The 17,767-nt window shown below is 36.8% G+C and overlaps 1 protein-coding gene across 2 annotated transcripts in view; it reads left to right on the forward strand.

Annotated features, from left to right (window-relative positions):
- Positions 1 to 17,767, forward strand: part of PARD6G (par-6 family cell polarity regulator gamma) — a 145,671-nt gene that overhangs the window by 31,788 nt on the left and 96,116 nt on the right. For both annotated transcript variants that reach the window (XM_074273150.1, XM_074273139.1), the window contains exon 2: positions 13,267 to 13,489. In XM_074273150.1, the coding sequence (XP_074129251.1) occupies positions 13,267 to 13,489 (223 nt within the window). The remainder of the gene's footprint in view (positions 1 to 13,266; positions 13,490 to 17,767) is intronic.

A 17,767-nucleotide genomic window follows, 5' to 3' on the forward strand; every position in this document is an offset into this window, starting at 1 on the left:
TTTCCTCCACCCCCTCCCTTAGATGACAGGCAATCCCATACATGTTAAATGTGTTATAGTATATCTTAGATACAATATATGTGTGCAGAACTGAATTTCTTGTTGACCAAGAAGAATTGGATTCAGAAGGTAAAAGTAACCTGGGAAGAAAGACAACAGTGCAAACAGTTTACACTAAATTCCCAGTGTTCCTTCTCTGGGTGTAGCTGATTCTGTCCATTATTGATCTACTGGAACTGAATTAAATCTTCTCTATGTTGAAGATATCCACTTCCATCAGAATACATCTTCATACAGATCTGTTGTTGAAGTGTATAATGATTTCTTGGTTCTGTTCAAGGAATGAATTTTCAAAGATTGATGATTCAGTGAGTGACAGAGAACAAGATTTGGATACCTCTTGAGGAAGTAAGAAATGGGTTGACTCTTGACCTGGTTTTGGAGAATTTGGTGTTCCATCTTTGGTTTTCCAGAAGACCAGTGCAGAGAGGAGGAGCATGCTGCTTTTGGGAGAGGGTCAGAACATGTGACTTCTTCAGGAGAAAGCCAGATTGTAATTGGTTTTCTACTGATGCTATTGAAGGGGACAAGCTGGTATAGAGAAAAGTGTGGAAGTCCCTGAGCTCTCATATATGGATTTCAGGAAGTCTCAATTTGCATGCAACAAATTTGGTTCTTTTCACTAACTTGTAACAGAAACTTAGTATTTCTTTGAATTACAAACATAGGCAACAGAAGTTATTCTGGTAGCTTCATCAGCCTGGCAAAAAATGTATATGATATACAATAAATATTTATAAAATACTTACTGTTTTGGCTGGGTGGCATGATGTGCTTGCCCTCAAGGAGTTTACAATCTAACTGGAGACTACACACAAAAGGAAACTGAAAAAAAAAAAAAAGATGGGGGAAGGGAGGAAGAGAAGACACTGGGGTATCTGGCTCAGGCACTAAGCAGAGCTGCCCATAAAGAGTGGAGTGATCTGGAAGTTAGATTTCTGCCCTCTTTTGTTGTTCATTTGGTTTTCTTGGAAAAGATATTGAAGTGGCTTGCCATTTCTTTCTCCAACTCGTTTTACAAATGAGGAAACTGAGGCAAACAGTGACTGTTGTGAACCTGAATATCTTAGAATCAGCTGAAGTCAGGATAAGCAAAAGTCCTTATTCTTGGTCTTTTGGGTCCCTTCTCTGGGGATTAGATATAGGAATTTCACCACCTCCTTCCTCTCTCTCTCTCTCTACTGCCAAAGAATGAATCTCCTCCTCCTACTCCACACACTGATCTCACTTCCCCTTCTTTGTCCACACCCACCAATCCAGCCAGCACAGAATAGTTAAGTAGGGTCATCTTCCAAACATGTTAATAGAGAATTGTCCAATTGGTGATTAGCCTCAAGTGCTAGGTTACCTTGCATCTGCTCAGTTGTAGCCCTTTACAGATGACTTGCCCAGGGTCACACAATCTCTGAGATTAAAAGTAATCAGTTTATCCTGGGAGGGACATGTCATTGAAACCAGGCTGAACTGCAGATTGGAGAGTGGAATAAGCCACACCAAAAATTAAGAACCTCTCTTTTAAGTCTCTTGGAGTATACTTTTGATTAACAAGGGTGGACTTCTATTTGGGGTGGGGTAAGAGGGTGATCCCCCCCCCAAAAAAAAAAAAAGAAAGAAAAGAGCATCAGCAGAACTTAAAATATGGAGCATTTCAAAAGCAGAGCAGTTTTAGTTACAATCTTGTTAAGTTTAACATTTTTAAAAAAGCAATGTATACTCTAATAGAACTCCGGTTTTTAACACAACCCTCTTTCTGTTTGTATATTAAAGTGTTTAGATTTATTAACATTTATTTGTTATTCAGTCATTTTAGTTGTGTCCTATTCTTCGAGACCCATTTGGGGCTTTTGGCAAAGATTTTGGAGCGGTTTGCCATTTCTCCACTCATTTGACAGATAAGGACAGTGAGGCAAACACAACTTGGTGTCAGAGGCCAGATTTGAACTCCGGAAGGCCTAGTGTGATATTCATTTCACTACTTAGCTGCCCCATGTGTTGATAGGTCACACATACTTTCTAAGAAGATCTCTCTCTAATCTATGAGTGTAGATCTTCATAGAAATGCTCAAACTTTATGGGGGGAAATGTTCTGTTTTAAAATAATGTTATTTAATTAAAATCATTTGTTATTTTAAAAAAATGCTTAAGTTGATAATGAAAAAAGAAATTGTTTGACTTGTCTGGAAAGAACCTTTGTGACTAATTCTTTAGTCAATAGAACAAAAGGGCTTATATTCTTATTTTCTCTATTCCATGCTGATATCTTTCCACCCTCTATTCAATCAGTGAGTAAGAAGGTAAACTTTGTTTCACTTGCTACTGTAATCTACTGGTCTAAATGAATCCCTTTTGTTTATAATGAGGAAAGGTCCTGCTAGAGTTGCCATCACTTCCAGTGTTTGCGGTTGTGGTTAAGACCATATCAACCTTGTTGTCTTTTTTTATTTTTAATTAGGGAATTGTCATTTAACAATGTAATCTTCAAAAGATACAGCCTTTGACTTCTTAATTAAGAGATTGTCATTTAACAATGTAATCTGAAAAAAATACAGCCTTTGTCCCTGTAAATTCTAAGACTTTGCCCCTTCTGAGCTGAGAGATGCATGAGTTTATTAGAGGAAGTGTAAGAGACACTACTTTGCCACATCTACTTTTTAAACCACCGTCCTATTTGTAAATATTCTTTGAGTGCCTACTATGTGCAAGAGACTGATTCATTGTGAAACCCATCTAGAGGCACCACATGGATTGTCATTTTGTTTCCAGTTTATGTCTGTGGCTAATAAGTAAATAAGGAATTGTTCTTTGTGGCTTCTGGAGTTATTCTTATAATTGTATTTGCCTTGGATCCATGTCTCAGTTTATTTGTATTTATCTCTATGTATGTCTCTCCCTTTCAGTGTCTCTCCCCCCTCCCCACTTTCTCAGTCTCTCCTCTTTTCTCTTTTTTTCCTGTCCACCTCTGCTTGCTCTCCTTGCTTCTCCCTGCACCTACTCAATCTGTAATCTATTGGAGATTATTTTTTTTTTTTTTTGAGGATCATGTAACATTTGGTTAAAGGCATTGAGGCCTCGTGCTAGTTTTCTGTTCTGTTCTTCTGGATCTTAGCTTTATGGTTAAACTGAAAGACCACAGGTGGTCTTAGAAACAACTTTCCTGCTGGGGTGGAGTTTGGTTGTGGAAGGCTGCCTACTGCTGACTCCTATACTTGCCAAACCCCATCGGCCCTGGCTTTGGAACCCTACCACAAACTAGCATATACCATCCCATCAGCCAGGCATCAAGGGAAAGAGTATTACTTGGCATCCTCTTCCAGGCTGCCTTCCCTAAATCCCTTCCTAATTCTCTGGCAGCCAAGTAGGAGTCATTTAACCTATAAACTGGAAGATAATTCCACTTAGAGTTATACCTCTGACCCAGCCTCAGAGCCAGCTAGGGATCTGATGGAGGGAATACTTTAGCCAGTGGCCCCTTCTCTCCCCCCACATTCCCAACTCTATGACATAGAATGTGGTGCTGGGCATTTCTTTTTTGTCCTAGTTATTTTTATTCTGATATTTGTCAAAATATCTATAGGAACCCTTTTGTGATTATGGGGTAAGAACAATGATCGCTTCATTTTGTTTTCACATCTATTTTTATAGATGAATAAGACTTGAGAATAGTAAAGAAGACAACTCAAAATGCCAAAGGTGAATTCCTCTACCTGAAGATTTTTATTTTTTCTTGGCTATGAATTATGATAAAATGATTACCTTTTCATTCTTCATATCTCTTTTTGGGATGGTGTTAATTGCGCGCACATGAGTGCGCGCACACACACATACACACACACACACAGAGAAGTTCAAGACTTAAACTTTGTCATTCATGGTTTCTTTAGTTAATAGAAGGCACAGGTTAAACAAGGTGACGCAGATTTTTGTATATATATATATATATATATATATATATATATATATATATATATATATATATATATATATATAAATAATTTGGCCTTCATTAAATAAATTGATTAACTTGTAGATAAGAGAAAGAGAAAATTGAATTGACTCAAGTGGTTGATGACAATGTGAGGGAAGGGAAAAGCAAATAAATCATGAATATTAGTGAAGTTATTTTATTTTATTTTTTTTTTTTTTAATGGTTACTAGTCTCCAAAAGTGGTTTACATTTCTGCTGCACTGCTAGAATAGCTCTGGAATGATATAAATCAGGTTCAGCATATAAACAATATAAAGTATACTGTATAACCATACAGCTTTGAAAGTTTTAATAATCATTATAAGTTTAAGATAAAACTTGATAGGTTTTTTCTTGGAAGGAGGAAGGGTTGGATGGATTGTAGAAACCAGGAACTTTTTCCATGAGAAGAGAATAATAGCATCTCATAAATGTAAGTACCACTAAAAATTGATATAGATAGAACATGAACATGAAACCTTCAACTTGAGTTGAGATGGGATAAATGTGTAAGGTGGAAATATTTTGAACAAATTCAAGAAGTCCTAAATGTGTGCAAGACACTTCTTTTATGCATAAGGGCATAAAAGTGAAAAATGACCCAAGCTCTCTACCAAGTCCTAAAATTCTCATTCATGTGGCTCTGAGCAAGTTAGTTTAATTTCTTTGTGTCTGTAACATTCTTATCTAAAATAGAAATGATTTCAAAGTTGTTGTGAGGATCAAATGAGATGAGATAAAAGCATTTAAAAAAATGAAAAGAGCTATTTAAATCAGTTCTCTAGTCTTGTTTTTTGTTTTTGTTTTTGGTTTTTGGGGTTTTTTTAATCTGTAAAATGTTATTGACAATACGAAGAATACTTTTCAGTAAGAAAAGTACTAATTACTGGAAAAATCAGGACAGACATGGTACCAGAGCTGTAATTTGAAGGAAGCTAGATATTCTCGAAAGCAACTGAGTGGTGCCTAAGATAGGGTACAAGATTTTGAACTAGAAAGATCTGAGTTCAAGTCCAGCCTCAGGCACTAGCTATGTGACTCTGGGCAAGTTGCTTAATTCCACATCAGTAAAATGGGAACACACTGAAAAAGAAAATGACAAACCATTCAAGTATCTTTGTGAAGAAAACACCATATACAAAGGTCCAGAGGGTCAGAAAGAGATACTGAATGACTGAACAACAAAGATATTCTAGAAACATTGTGAGGAAGGAGTTCATTTCATATCTGGATGATTACTTGTGTAGGATATCTACAATGCCATTTATAGGAACAGCTAATAGGCCAGTTTGACTTAAAAAGGAAGGGAAGAGAGAGAAGGGAGAAGGTATATGTGAATATGAAGGGAGTATCATGAAATAAAACTGGAAGGATAGGTGGGAACCATAAGAGCTTTAAATTCCAGATTAAAGATTTTTCTTGAATTTTATCCTAGGGGCAATAGTGATCAATTAAAGGTTTTTTGGGTCTGGGAGGGTAAAATGGTCAATTCTGTATTTTGGGAATATCTACTGGGCAGTTCTGTGGACCACTGATTAGAGAGAGGAGACTGAAGTCAAGGAAACCAATTAGTGGGTATACAAGGAAGAAGTGATTAGGTCATGCATAAATTAGTGACTGTTGGAGTTGAAGGGCAAAGATTCCAAAGATGCTGTGGAATTAAGTTCTACAAGACTTGGCAACTGGTTGGATATGGTGATTGAGAGATGTGAAAGAATTAAGGGTTTGGTTCAAACCTGAGTGACTGGAAGGATTACTTTATCAACTAGAACTAGAACTGGAGGCATTTAGAAGAGAAACGAATGTATAGGAAGTAAAAGTTCCATTTTGTAAAGTTTTAAGTTTTAAGATGAAATGAAACATCCAAGGGATGAAATTCATCTGATAGCAGAAATCTGGAGATTAAAGTTAAGAGGAAGGTTAAAGATTAGAGATAGGGAGAAAGGGACAGAAATGATACTTTGCCATAGAAGGAATAATAGAGTTAACCAAGAAATGAATTTCAAATACTGGCCAAAAGCATGGAATAGTTAATTATAATATCTTGCCTGAAATACAGCAAATATTGACCAGACCGCAAAATGCATTTTTTGGAAGTAATGGAAAGATAGATGGGAGGCAGATTGTGAAGGGCTTCCAGAGAAGTTTGCATTTTATTCTAAGGGTAATAGAAAACTGTGTGGAATGGGTACTAGATCCCCTTCCTGAAATTAATTAATCAGAGACATCTTCAGGTACAAAGAGAGAGCGTTTATTTATTCCCTGCAGGGAGAGATCCAAGCATACTTGGGAGACATCTTAACTCCCAACATGTGCTTGTTGACCTGGCCCACAGTAAGTGATAAAAGGTTATATAGCAAAAGCCTTGTCATTGGATAAACAAAAGGAAGTAACTATCATTGACCAATGTTGTCTTCTTCCTTTGGGTCACATCACTTCCTCTCACTTACTTAGGGTGTTGGTCTTTAAAGATCTCTAGGCCTAGGGATCATGTGACCTTCTGCAACCTGGGCCCAAGACCTGATCTTAGGGCTCTAGGAATAGGATCACATAATTTAGGCTTAATCTCATAGACTTCTTGAAAGCTTCACCTATCTCACTCAAAGCTTAGGGAGGGACTGCAGACATAGGAGATATGTAGAAATATTGAAAGAGTGAGAGTTCAACAAATACTTGTCAATTGTGGGTGCCAGGGAAAAGAGAAATGAGGAAGTCTTTCCTAATTTGGGAACTCATACATAGAGATAAAAAGGGGATGGATGAAAATATTATATCCTGCCATTATTGGGGCTTTAATGAGTGCAGGAGAGTGTAAGCAGGGAAGTTAGCTAGAAGTTCCTGGGAGGATGAACCCAGACCCATCTCTTCCACCTTTGGTTTCCTCATCTCTAAAATGGAGATAAAGAAAGACCTTCTATGGAAAGTGGGATTTGAGTTAAGTCTCAAAAAGCCAGGAAAGCTGAGATGTGAATGTGAGAATGGAGAGCACTACAGGCATGGGGGATCAGCCAGGATAAATGATTAAAGATAGGAGACAATGTATTCAAAGAACAGCAAATAGGATGGTGTAAGGGGTTCAAAGGAATAAAATAGGTTGGTAGAACCTTAAATGCCAAAAAAGAGCATACCTCATTCTTAATCTTAATTCCAATGCCTTTCCCTATTAACATTTTTGTCTCTTCCCTCTCCTTCCACCAACAGTTACCTCGATCTCATAAGTATTTTCTTATTATCTTGTATATAGCTTTTTAATATAGTTATTCCTTCCACACTGTGGAGGTTCCATGATCTGGAAAATCATGTAAAATTTTCTCTCCCAAAAAAGAAGTCTGAATTTTTTCATCTTTTATGGAGGGTTCAAATGACCTTATTGTAAAATTTGGGTTGATATTGTATAATAATAATAATAATAATACATATATGTGAATATATTTATGTTGTATAATATTGCATTTCTGCAAAATTGCACTTCTGAGTTTTTAAATCTTCTGTGTCATTTGCTAGCATTTACATGTTGTTTGTAGCTTCCACAAAAACTTATCAAAAATTCAGATTTAATTTTTTTATGTTGATCCTTTATTAATTGAAACTACAATGGGGAAAATGGATATAGAAGGGATAACTATATTTGTTTATTGTCTCTTCCATTAAATTGTGAGCTCTGCTGGGACAGGGACTTCCTTTTTCATGTCCCCAATGCTTAACAATTTGTGATATATAGCTACTTAATAAATATTTGGTGACTGACTGATCCTGAAAATAATAGGGAGCCATAAGAGTTTATAGAGTAGGTAGAGAGGGAAGAAAGAACATTCCAGGCACAGGAACAGCTGGAGCAAAAATGTAGAGGGAAGTACAGGATATGTTGGAGTGGGGTGGGGATTGTTCAGACCAGTTTGGTTAGAGTCAGATTGAATGGGTAGGAGCAATATGAACTAAGATAGGGTGGGACAAGATGATAGAGAGCATTGAACACTAAAAACACAAGTCTGACTTGCAATAGGAACACTCTAAATATATATTTTAAAGCCATTAAAAAAATAGTAAAGGCATACACAACATGAAAAAAAGTCATAACAAAAATTCTAGCAATGGTATAAAAGATTTGGGGAAAGCTACTGGAGTAGAAGCAGGAAGATGTTAGGATGTTATTATGATAATTTAGATGGGTGATAATGAGGGCCTAAGCCAGAGTGGTGCCAGTAGGAACTCAGAAGAGAACAGATGTCGGAGATAGAGAAGTGACAACAGTATAACTTGGTGACAGGTTGTGGGAAGAGAGGAACGGGCCAAAAAATATTCTAAAGTTTGGAGCCTTTGGTCCTTGGTAAGATAATAGTACTGGAGCAGTAAAGAAATGGGGAGGCTCAGATTGTGAGCTCAGTTTTGAGTTTGAGGTGTGGATAGTACAATCATAGGACAAGTTCCTTATTAGGTGATATCTGAAAATTTGAGACTCAGGTCTTGATTAGAGATAAGAAAGAATGTGGGAATCATCTGAGTGGAGATGATAAACTCTGGGAGTAGATGAAAAGGCCAAGTGTTAGTGGGAGTGTACCCAACTAAGATTGATTGGGGGTGGGGAAGGGAGTGGTTGCTGGATTTACTAATTCAGATCCCAGAACATCTTGCTTAGTCTGGGATGATTTTAGATGATAGGATTACAGAAAGAGACTTTAGAGGAGACCTAATCATAGGATTATAGATTTAGAACTAGATGGTACTTTAGAACTCATTAAATCCAATGTTCTTATTTTACTGAGGAGCAAATAAGGTCCCACAGATAAGAATTCAAATTGACATTTGCACCCGAATTCAGCACTCTTTATCTTTTACAATCTTACCTGTGTCCCAATACTTAGATTTTACGGTGGATGCTTAAGATGCACCTCTTTTTTTTTCTTTAAAATTTGTTTTATTCTGATATTGAGCAACTCCAAAATAAAAAATCATTCTTTTAAAAATACACATACTAAATTCAACATACTTTTAAACCTATCCTGCTTATCTCCTTCTGAACTTTTTTCTCTTCTCAACATTTTAAAAAATGTTTCAACAGCCCATTTTTAAAGGAAGAAAGGCAGATTGAATAGTAAAGACTCTGAAATGGCACTGGATTCTAGTTTAGGCCCATCATTAATAGTCTGTGACACCTTGATTTATTAAATGGAGAGTTTGGAGTAGTTTGTCTTCAATTTTTGACATAGTATGAGTCTATTAAAAGACTTTCTAGTTGCTAGAACCACACAGGCCTGGAATAGGAGTAGTTGAGATTCCCCACAGGGCAGATTCATATGACGATGGTAAGTTTAAATAGAGTCCCTGCCATTTTTAGAGAAACAAGTTAGGACTTGGAGAAGGAAGCATTCAAAAAATATATCCTTTTTAATGTTTAAAATGAAAATACGGAATAATGATAATCTCTTATTGGTGGAAAAGATTTTTTTCTAGGTTAATGAGGTGACTACTAAATGAGAGTTGGATTCACATAAATAACTGGGGGTGTACTGAAGTGGAAGACAGGAAATAGAATATTTGCTGTGCTTGACATTCAAAAGAGCAACATTATTTTGGGTAGCAATGAGGAAGGAACAGTCTCTTAAGCTAAAATGGTTTGATTGGGGGCGGGAGTGGAAGGAGGAAGATTGGAGGAACAGACAAGCAGAAGGGATCTGAGAGAATATAGAGAGGGGTAAGTACAAGTTCTGCCCTGTTCAGTGAGTGCCTGCCCTCTGCCCTCCTTACCAATTATCCCACAAACACTGGAGGACAAACCAGGGGCCAGAAAAGCTTGCTCCACCTGTTAGATTGGTTGAGGTGTCACATCCTGTGTTTTCTCTGGAGGAATTAGATGAGAATGGCTTCCTTTTAGCCTTCATTCTTTATTCCAATTTGCTGTATGGTGAGGAATAACTGTGGCTTCTGCTCTGTGATTTCTGTTTTCCCCTTCTTCTTCTATGGCATTTTGGATATTTATGGAAAGCTGAACTCCTCAGTTATTTTATAAAAGAGTGTCTTCTACCCACCTCCATGCTCATATCATTTGGTATTGTTCAAATGAATAAACATTTATTAGGTGCTCACTGTGTATGAAGCACTGGAATTGCTATATTCAAGAAAAAAAAAGAAACCACTAAATAGTTCCAGTTTATATTCTGAATTCTACTATTCCTGACCACTGCTTTCCAGTTATTGCTATCACAATAACATTTTTAACATAAACCTATGATTTTACTTATGTGGACATCAAATGAGATAACATGAAAAGCACTTTGTAAAGTTCTAGTTATTCTGAATGTTATTATTATTAATAATGATTATTAATAATAATAACTAGAGGCAGCTAGATGGTTCAGGAGATAGAACTTTATGTTGTTCAGTCCTTTTTCAGCCATGTCTGAATCTTTCAATCTTGAAGATTCAAAGATTCAAGATGACCACATTTTTGGGGTATTCTTGGCAAAGATACTGGAGTGGTTTACCATTTCCTTTTCTGGTTCATTTTATAGATGAAGAAATTGAGGCAAACAGGATGAAGTGACTTGTCCAGGGTCATGCAGCTTTAAGTATCTGAGTCTTCCTGATTTCAAACCCAGTGTTCTTATCTACTTTGCTACCTAGCTGTGTGACCAGTTTTGGACACTTCCTAATTGTATGACACTGGGCAGCTCACTAACTTATGTTTGCCTTAACTAGATATGAACACAGCAAACCACTCCAATATTTTTGCTAAGAAAATCCCAGGAACAGTATGGTCTATTAGATCACAAAGAGTCAAAAATGACTGAAAAAGAACACATTCCTGGGATGGAAATTTACTCCACTGATTTTATAGTTTATAGCCTTATAAGTCATTTAGAAGCTCTGAGTGGTGACTTGCCCAGGATTCCACAGCTAGTATATGTCAGAGACCAGATTTGAACCCCAACAATTCCAGCACTCAGGTTTGATTCTTTCTTAATTTCCTGGTGGAAATTAATAGTAGAAATAACTACCTCTCTTGCCATGTAATCTGAAGATAATGTCCTTCACATAAGCCTCCCTGTCTCTCACTGTTTCTCAACGGTATCTTTGACATCTTGGTGTGCTATTTTTCAAGAAAGTTGGATTTTTTTAAAACTATAAACTTTATTGTTGACAAAAAATTGGAAAAACAATCACCACATCATATGGAACATTTGGTACATAGTTTCCAGAAGTGTCTTGTTAGCAGGAATCAGAAAAAAGAGTTAGTTGGGCCAGCAATTGTTTCTTGTTGCTTTTCCAGCTTGATCAGCTCTTTGGGCAGCTGGATTGAAGCTTCTGGTTGTGACCTGATATATTTCTCATTCTAGATGGTCTATACCAGGAACTGCTCTTAAATAATTCCAAAACTGGATCCTGCTGATTTAGCTGTCTGTTTCCTTGATTTCTTTTGGGGACATTTCCTAAACATAGGGCAGCCAACAGTAACATCTGTTGTGTTGAAAACTTTACCTAAGATGAGTTTTATTAGTGCTAGAGTTTGGCTGGAAGCCTTCTGTTGCCCCATTCAAATGGGATAGCTTCCTTTAGGTTAGCTGGTGGAACTAAGAATAAAAGATTTTAAACCAGTTAAATTACCTTTGGCCAACATGGATCATAGAGACTAACATACATCTCCATTAGATACATTGCTTTTATTTACAGTTTCCTCATTTCTAAAAGCAGGGATTGGCTGACATTTCATGAATATATTTTACATATATATGAGTGTGTTTTGCAATGCATTATTATAAAAATGTAGGTTATTGCTATTTTTATGGTTTGTTATGAAACCGACTGAAATTCCACTTAAATACCTTATCTTGGTAGGGAAGTCATCCTGGCTTCTTTAAAATTATCTTTCCTTTTTACATCTCCTTTTCCTCTGAAGAAAATCCTTCCCATATGTCCTTATTTAAAAAAAAATCCCAACAACCCATTTTAGCAAAACAAGACAATACAAAATCTGATTGTGACAGTATTTGCAATATTTGACGACCATACCTTTGCAAAGAAAAGAGACCCTGGTTTCTAGAAAGATGTACTAGCCAATCTAGAAAGTCTTCCTGGCCAGGTCTTGTGATTGTATGTATGTTTTGAGGACTAATCTGTCAACAAACATTTATGTAGTACTTTTGCTATGTGTAAGGAATAATGATAAGCTAGTTAAGATTGAAGAAATTCATTACCATGTTAGTGGCAGAAAAGGTGCTTCTGAACTATCACTTGCCTTCTAAAGGAATTGTAATGCCTGTTGATAGAGGTATTGCATCTATGGAAGACCCCTAATGATAAAAACAATAATAATATTGTTAGCATTTAAATAGTACTTTAAGGTTTTCAAAGCCTTTAAAAATTCTCATTTTATTCTTATAATAATCCTGGAAAATGCTATTATTATCTCCATTTTACAGGTAAGGAGACTGAGGCTTAGGGAGGTTAACTAACTTGCCTACACTTATCTGGCTAGGTAATTGTTTGAGGTTGGGTTTGAAACTGTTTCTTCCTTACTCCGGCTCTAGAGCTACAAGTAGGTAGCTTCCATATCCTTAAAGTATGGCACTAAGTGACTACTTATGCTGCAATAATTGGATGCTATTCAAGACAATCCCAGCATCTGTCAGTGAATACCACCCAGCCAAAAGGATGCTCTGGGGTCAGTGTATGGCAATTAGCCCTTGTGACTTTCAGTGCTAGACCAGCCTAATTAGGAAGGGAAAGAGCAACATTTCGTGTAGCAAATTACTAATATGCCAATAAATTCACCATCATTTTAACTTGCTTCTAAGTGCATGTTAGTAATGTACTGTCTCTTGAATAGGTAGCTGTGCCCTAAGAACATGGATTCTCTCCATGATTTTTTTGTAGTTCTGAAAGTCAGAAGACAATAGCAAGCCAAACCAGATGGCAGCTGGGTGGTGCAGAGCATAGAGTGCTACACCTGGAATCAAGGAAACCTGAGGTTAAATGTGACTTCAGACACTAACCAGCTGCTGGATCTTGGTCAAGCCACCTAACTTATGTCTTCTTCAGTTTCCCCACCTATAAAATGGGGATTTTAACACTACCCATCTTGCAGAATTGTGAAGATCAAATGGGATAATATTTGTAGACTTAGCACAGTGCCTGGCCCAAAGTAGATGGTATACAAATGCTTATTCCCTTGCCTTCACATGTCTATTTACTTATTAGCTTTTTTTTTTTTTTCCTCAATTTTTTTTTTTTTTTTCCCATTGTAGTTTGGGGCTGAGTTTCGAAGATTTTCTTTGGACCGTTACAAACCTGGAAAGTTTGAAGACTTCTACAAGCTTATCCTTCACATCCATCACATCTCGAACATGGACGTGATGATTGGGTATGCTGATGTGCACGGTGACCTACTGCCCATCAATAATGATGACAATTTCTTCAAGGCTGTCTCAAGTGCAAATCCATTGCTCAGAGTCTTCATTCAAAGACAAGGTATCATAAAATTTTCACTCTTTTATCATGTCTTCTATTTTCTCCATGTTCTCAAGGTTTCATGTTGCCTTTTCTGTTCTATTGTTAAAGTTTTTGAAAACTGGAAGCTGTAGAAATTAAGATCATGTGCTATGGCATTTAATTAGTTTGCTGGAGGATTTGAAAAGGATTCCGTTTCAAATAGGGTTGTAATTTTTGTGTTTTGGAGAAGAGTTCTGAGTTCCTGGGGAGAGATAAGTAATAATGATTTTTTTAGTTCTTAATTGGAAGCAAATGAATTCAGTAAAGAAAAGACATCAGTCAGCACCTTAAATGTAACTGAAGAACAGCAGCATATATTTTCCATCATATTTTTTCAGAGTTGGAAAAAAATGTTAGCTCTAAATTATAACTTTGGTTAATTTTGAATTGAAGCCTAGCGTGATTATAAGTAACAACATAATACCATTATACTTAAAATAATTATTAATGGAGGTTCGTGGTTAAAACGAGGTTGATGTTCCTGTATGCCCTACAACTGACTCATCTTGGAGCCTTTTGCTAGTTCCTTCTTGGTAGCATACTTGGGTTTTTCCTTTTTGTGAATTGAAAATGATCTCTTTTTAGCAAAATAGTATTCCTGCTAAAAAAAACTGTGCTCTGAGGAAAAACTTGATCTAACCCTGTGTTTGCATTTTGGTAAGAAGTAGGTATGATAATACCTTATTTACATGGCATTTTTGAGAAATGAAGTTCTTCCTAATTTATTTCTAAGTAAATAAAGATTGCTCCTTTTAAAAAAATTCATTTTGGATGCAACTATTTCTAAAGTATGTTATAGACCTCCCTGCTTTCTTAAAGCATAGGAGGTAGTCAAGGATCAGGAAGGGACATTGATGTAGGAGCTCCCATAATAGCAGCTCATTCAGTTTACCAATGTAGGTCAGTACCTTCTTTGCTACTTAAAGGCTTAGAAAGTTGTTTGTAACACTGGGGTCAGATACATTGCCCACTATACTCCCTAGTCTGGGCTGTGCCAGATTAAAATGAAATTCCTATCTGATGTTAACATGTTGATATATTAATACAAAAAGAACCCTTAAATGTGTGTGGTTTTCTAAGTTAACATGTAGCTGGCAGAGATCCATGTGTGCAATTTATTCACCCCCTATTTCTATTTTGAGTTTGATATGTTCAGTCATATCCAACTCTTTGTGATCCCTTTTGGGGTTTTCTTGACAAAAATGTTAGATTTCTTTACCACTCCCTTCTCCAACTCATTTTACAGATGAGGAAACTGAGGTTAAACAGGGTTAAGTGACTTGCTGAAGGTCATAGTGCTACTATGATGAGCCTTCCTGATTCCAGGCTTGACACTATCCATTGTGCTACCTAGCTGCCCATTTTGACTTTGATACCATGGGGTCAAGACCACCAAGAAGTTAGAAAAATTACTAATTGTCCTATGGCCAGTATTTGTCAGAAATATGGCTTGAATTCAGGTTTTCCTGGCTCCAGTGATAATTCTCCATATACTATGCTAGCAGTTTTCAAACTTTCTGGTCCCAGGCCCCCTTTATTCTTTTACATTATTAAGCCCCATCCCCCTAAGAGCTTTTATTTCTGCTCATTAGATCCATTTCTATTTGCTGTTTTAGAAAGTAAAATGTCTTAGTATTCTGAAAATAATTTTGATCTCATGGACCCCCAGAGATCTCCAGACCATACTTTGAGAAATACTGTACTGTTAAGCTACTAAAATTTAGCCTTTATAATGACTTGGATCTGGACTGTCCTATAATACAGAGACATCCCTGTGAGCTATAGAGATGTTTGTTTTTTTACCAAATGACTTAACATTATTTTTTTTTCAGTTCTTTTGTCTGATGTTATAGAGTTTAGTCTCCTTCATTTGGGCCTGTCAGCTATAGGTTTATCTGCTTTCAGCAGCATTTCTATTATATTTTACTTTATTGTTCTTTCTATGAGTTAGATACTCTTCATTTTATTAGAACTGAAGATAAAGTAATAAATAGCTTTTAAATGAGGTCTAAGTAGAATATAGCAACTTTGAAGTATATAGTTGCTACATCTGTGTTGCTTGTTCAGAGGCCTTTTTTTCATCTTGCTTGACTGGGTTGTGTTCCAGAAACAGCCAAAGTGGTAAAAAATATGATCTCCTAATAAGTGAAACATCTGAGATGCTCCATACCTCTCTGAATATACCTGGACTTCTTTATCTCATATAGAGTGTGAAGTTTTCAGTTTGTGAGGAATTGTGTTGGGTGTCAAGCAAATCCCAGGAATAATTCAAATGGTTGACATGAGTCTTTACTATTCTAGACTCCAGACTAGAACTTATATAGTTGCAGATCAACCAAGAGAATTTCATGGAGTCATTAGGACCAGGAATCAGAACACCTTAGGCTTGATATCAGGGAAAACTTCCTAAATTTTTTTTAATGTGATTGTTCAATTATTTTACTTTGTAATCGCATTTGGGGTTTTCTTGGCAAAGATAATGAAATTTGTCCTTTCCTTCTCCATCTCTTTTTACAAAAAAGGAACTGAGGCACATGGTTAAGTGATTTACCCAGAGTCACACAGCAAATAAGTGCCTGAGGCCAGATTTGAACTCAGAGCACTTTTCCTGACTCCAGCTTTAGGTATCTCCTGGGCCACTTAGCTGCCCTTTTCTTAAAAAAAAAAAGAGTTATTTATAAGTGGAATGGGCTCCCTTGGGAAGTGATACTGCTTCCTTATCAGAGGTCTTCCAAAAGACTTGGTTACGATTTCTTTCCAGATAAGGGACTAGATGACCACAGAGGTCCTGTCCCATATAATTCTGAATGAAGGAATTCTGGTTTTGATATGTTATTTGTATGACTGTGCTAGTCACAGGAGGAAGCCTCAGTTTCCCCGTCTGTAAAATGGGGTAACAGTAATTGTACTGTCTTCTCCACAGGATTGTTGTAAAGGAAGGCTTTGATGTTTCCCACGATTGATGGGTGGAGGAAAGAGGGAGAAGACATAGTCTTGCTTTGGTTATGACTAATTCATTTAAGATAGGTTCTCTGATATCACAGATCTGTTGCTTATGATGAGTTTAAATATTCTGTTAACGAATGAAGAATTACAGAACATCAAAGCTGGGAGGAATCTCAGTGGGCATCTAGTTCTCTGGGAACTGACGTTCAGACAAATGAAACTGGCAATGTGGTACAATGGAAATGGGCGTGCTTAAGTTGAAGTCAGTAATCTGGAGTTCAAATTCCATCTCTTTTGCTTATTTTCTGTGTAACTGGGGATAAAAAGCCCAATTTTTCTGGGTCTTTCCTCACTGTAAAGTGAGGGCCTTGGACTAGATTATGTCTAGGATTCCTGTGGGCTCTAAATTCTAAACCTTTGATGTTAAATGAACTTGTTCAAAGTCACATGGCATAACTGGGATTCAAGTTCAGATCTTCTGATCCTTGTTCACACTTGCAGCTTCATTCTCAGTTCTTCAAGGACAACAAAAAGCATTGATAAACAGGAATCTACAAAAGATCCTCAGAGCTCTCTTTTTAAACTATTATTTTAACCACCCTTGCTACTGGAGCTACAGAATCAGCAGATTTGGTCTGTCCTCTCCTCTTCCTGCCCCACCTTGTAGTGCAGGTGTTAATGAGCAATAAAACAGTCAAAAGCAGGAATTAGCCAGAGCACTGGATAACAGAACGCTGGCTTCGTGTCAGACTCCTAAGATCTCCCCAGTGAGTAACAGTTGCAGATGGGAATGTTAGCTTCACGATGATAATGTTTATAATAGCTGGCATTTCTATAGTGGATTTGCAGAACACTTTACATATATTAACTCATTTCATCATCAAGATAACCCAGAGAAGTTGTTGTTATTGTCCCCATTTAACAGATGAGGAAGCTGAAGCTAAGAGGAGTTAAATGACTTGTGTAGGGCCTCAAAACTAATAAGTGACTGAATCAGATTTGAATTCTGTTCTTCCTGATTCAGTATGGGCTGCTGATTAGTAGCAACTGGAGGATTAATGTGTCTGGGAGAGTGGGGATGAGAATACTAGATTCCCAGGTATAGGATTCCAAACTTTAGCTCTGCTAAAGAGATACCAAAGGCATGGAAAACAGGATACTAATGATTTTTTTCTCTGAATTTTCCTGGAACTGTTTAATGTATGGAAAATGGCAAGTTCAAAACACATCAGTATTTCTCATCTTTATAATTTTTATTATAACTCATGGAGCCTCTGGATTTTTCTTGCGCTATCCTCAAATTTAACATAT

Source organism: Sminthopsis crassicaudata, chromosome 1 (assembly GCF_048593235.1).
Source record: "Sminthopsis crassicaudata isolate SCR6 chromosome 1, ASM4859323v1, whole genome shotgun sequence".
NCBI lineage: Eukaryota > Metazoa > Chordata > Mammalia > Dasyuromorphia > Dasyuridae > Sminthopsis > Sminthopsis crassicaudata.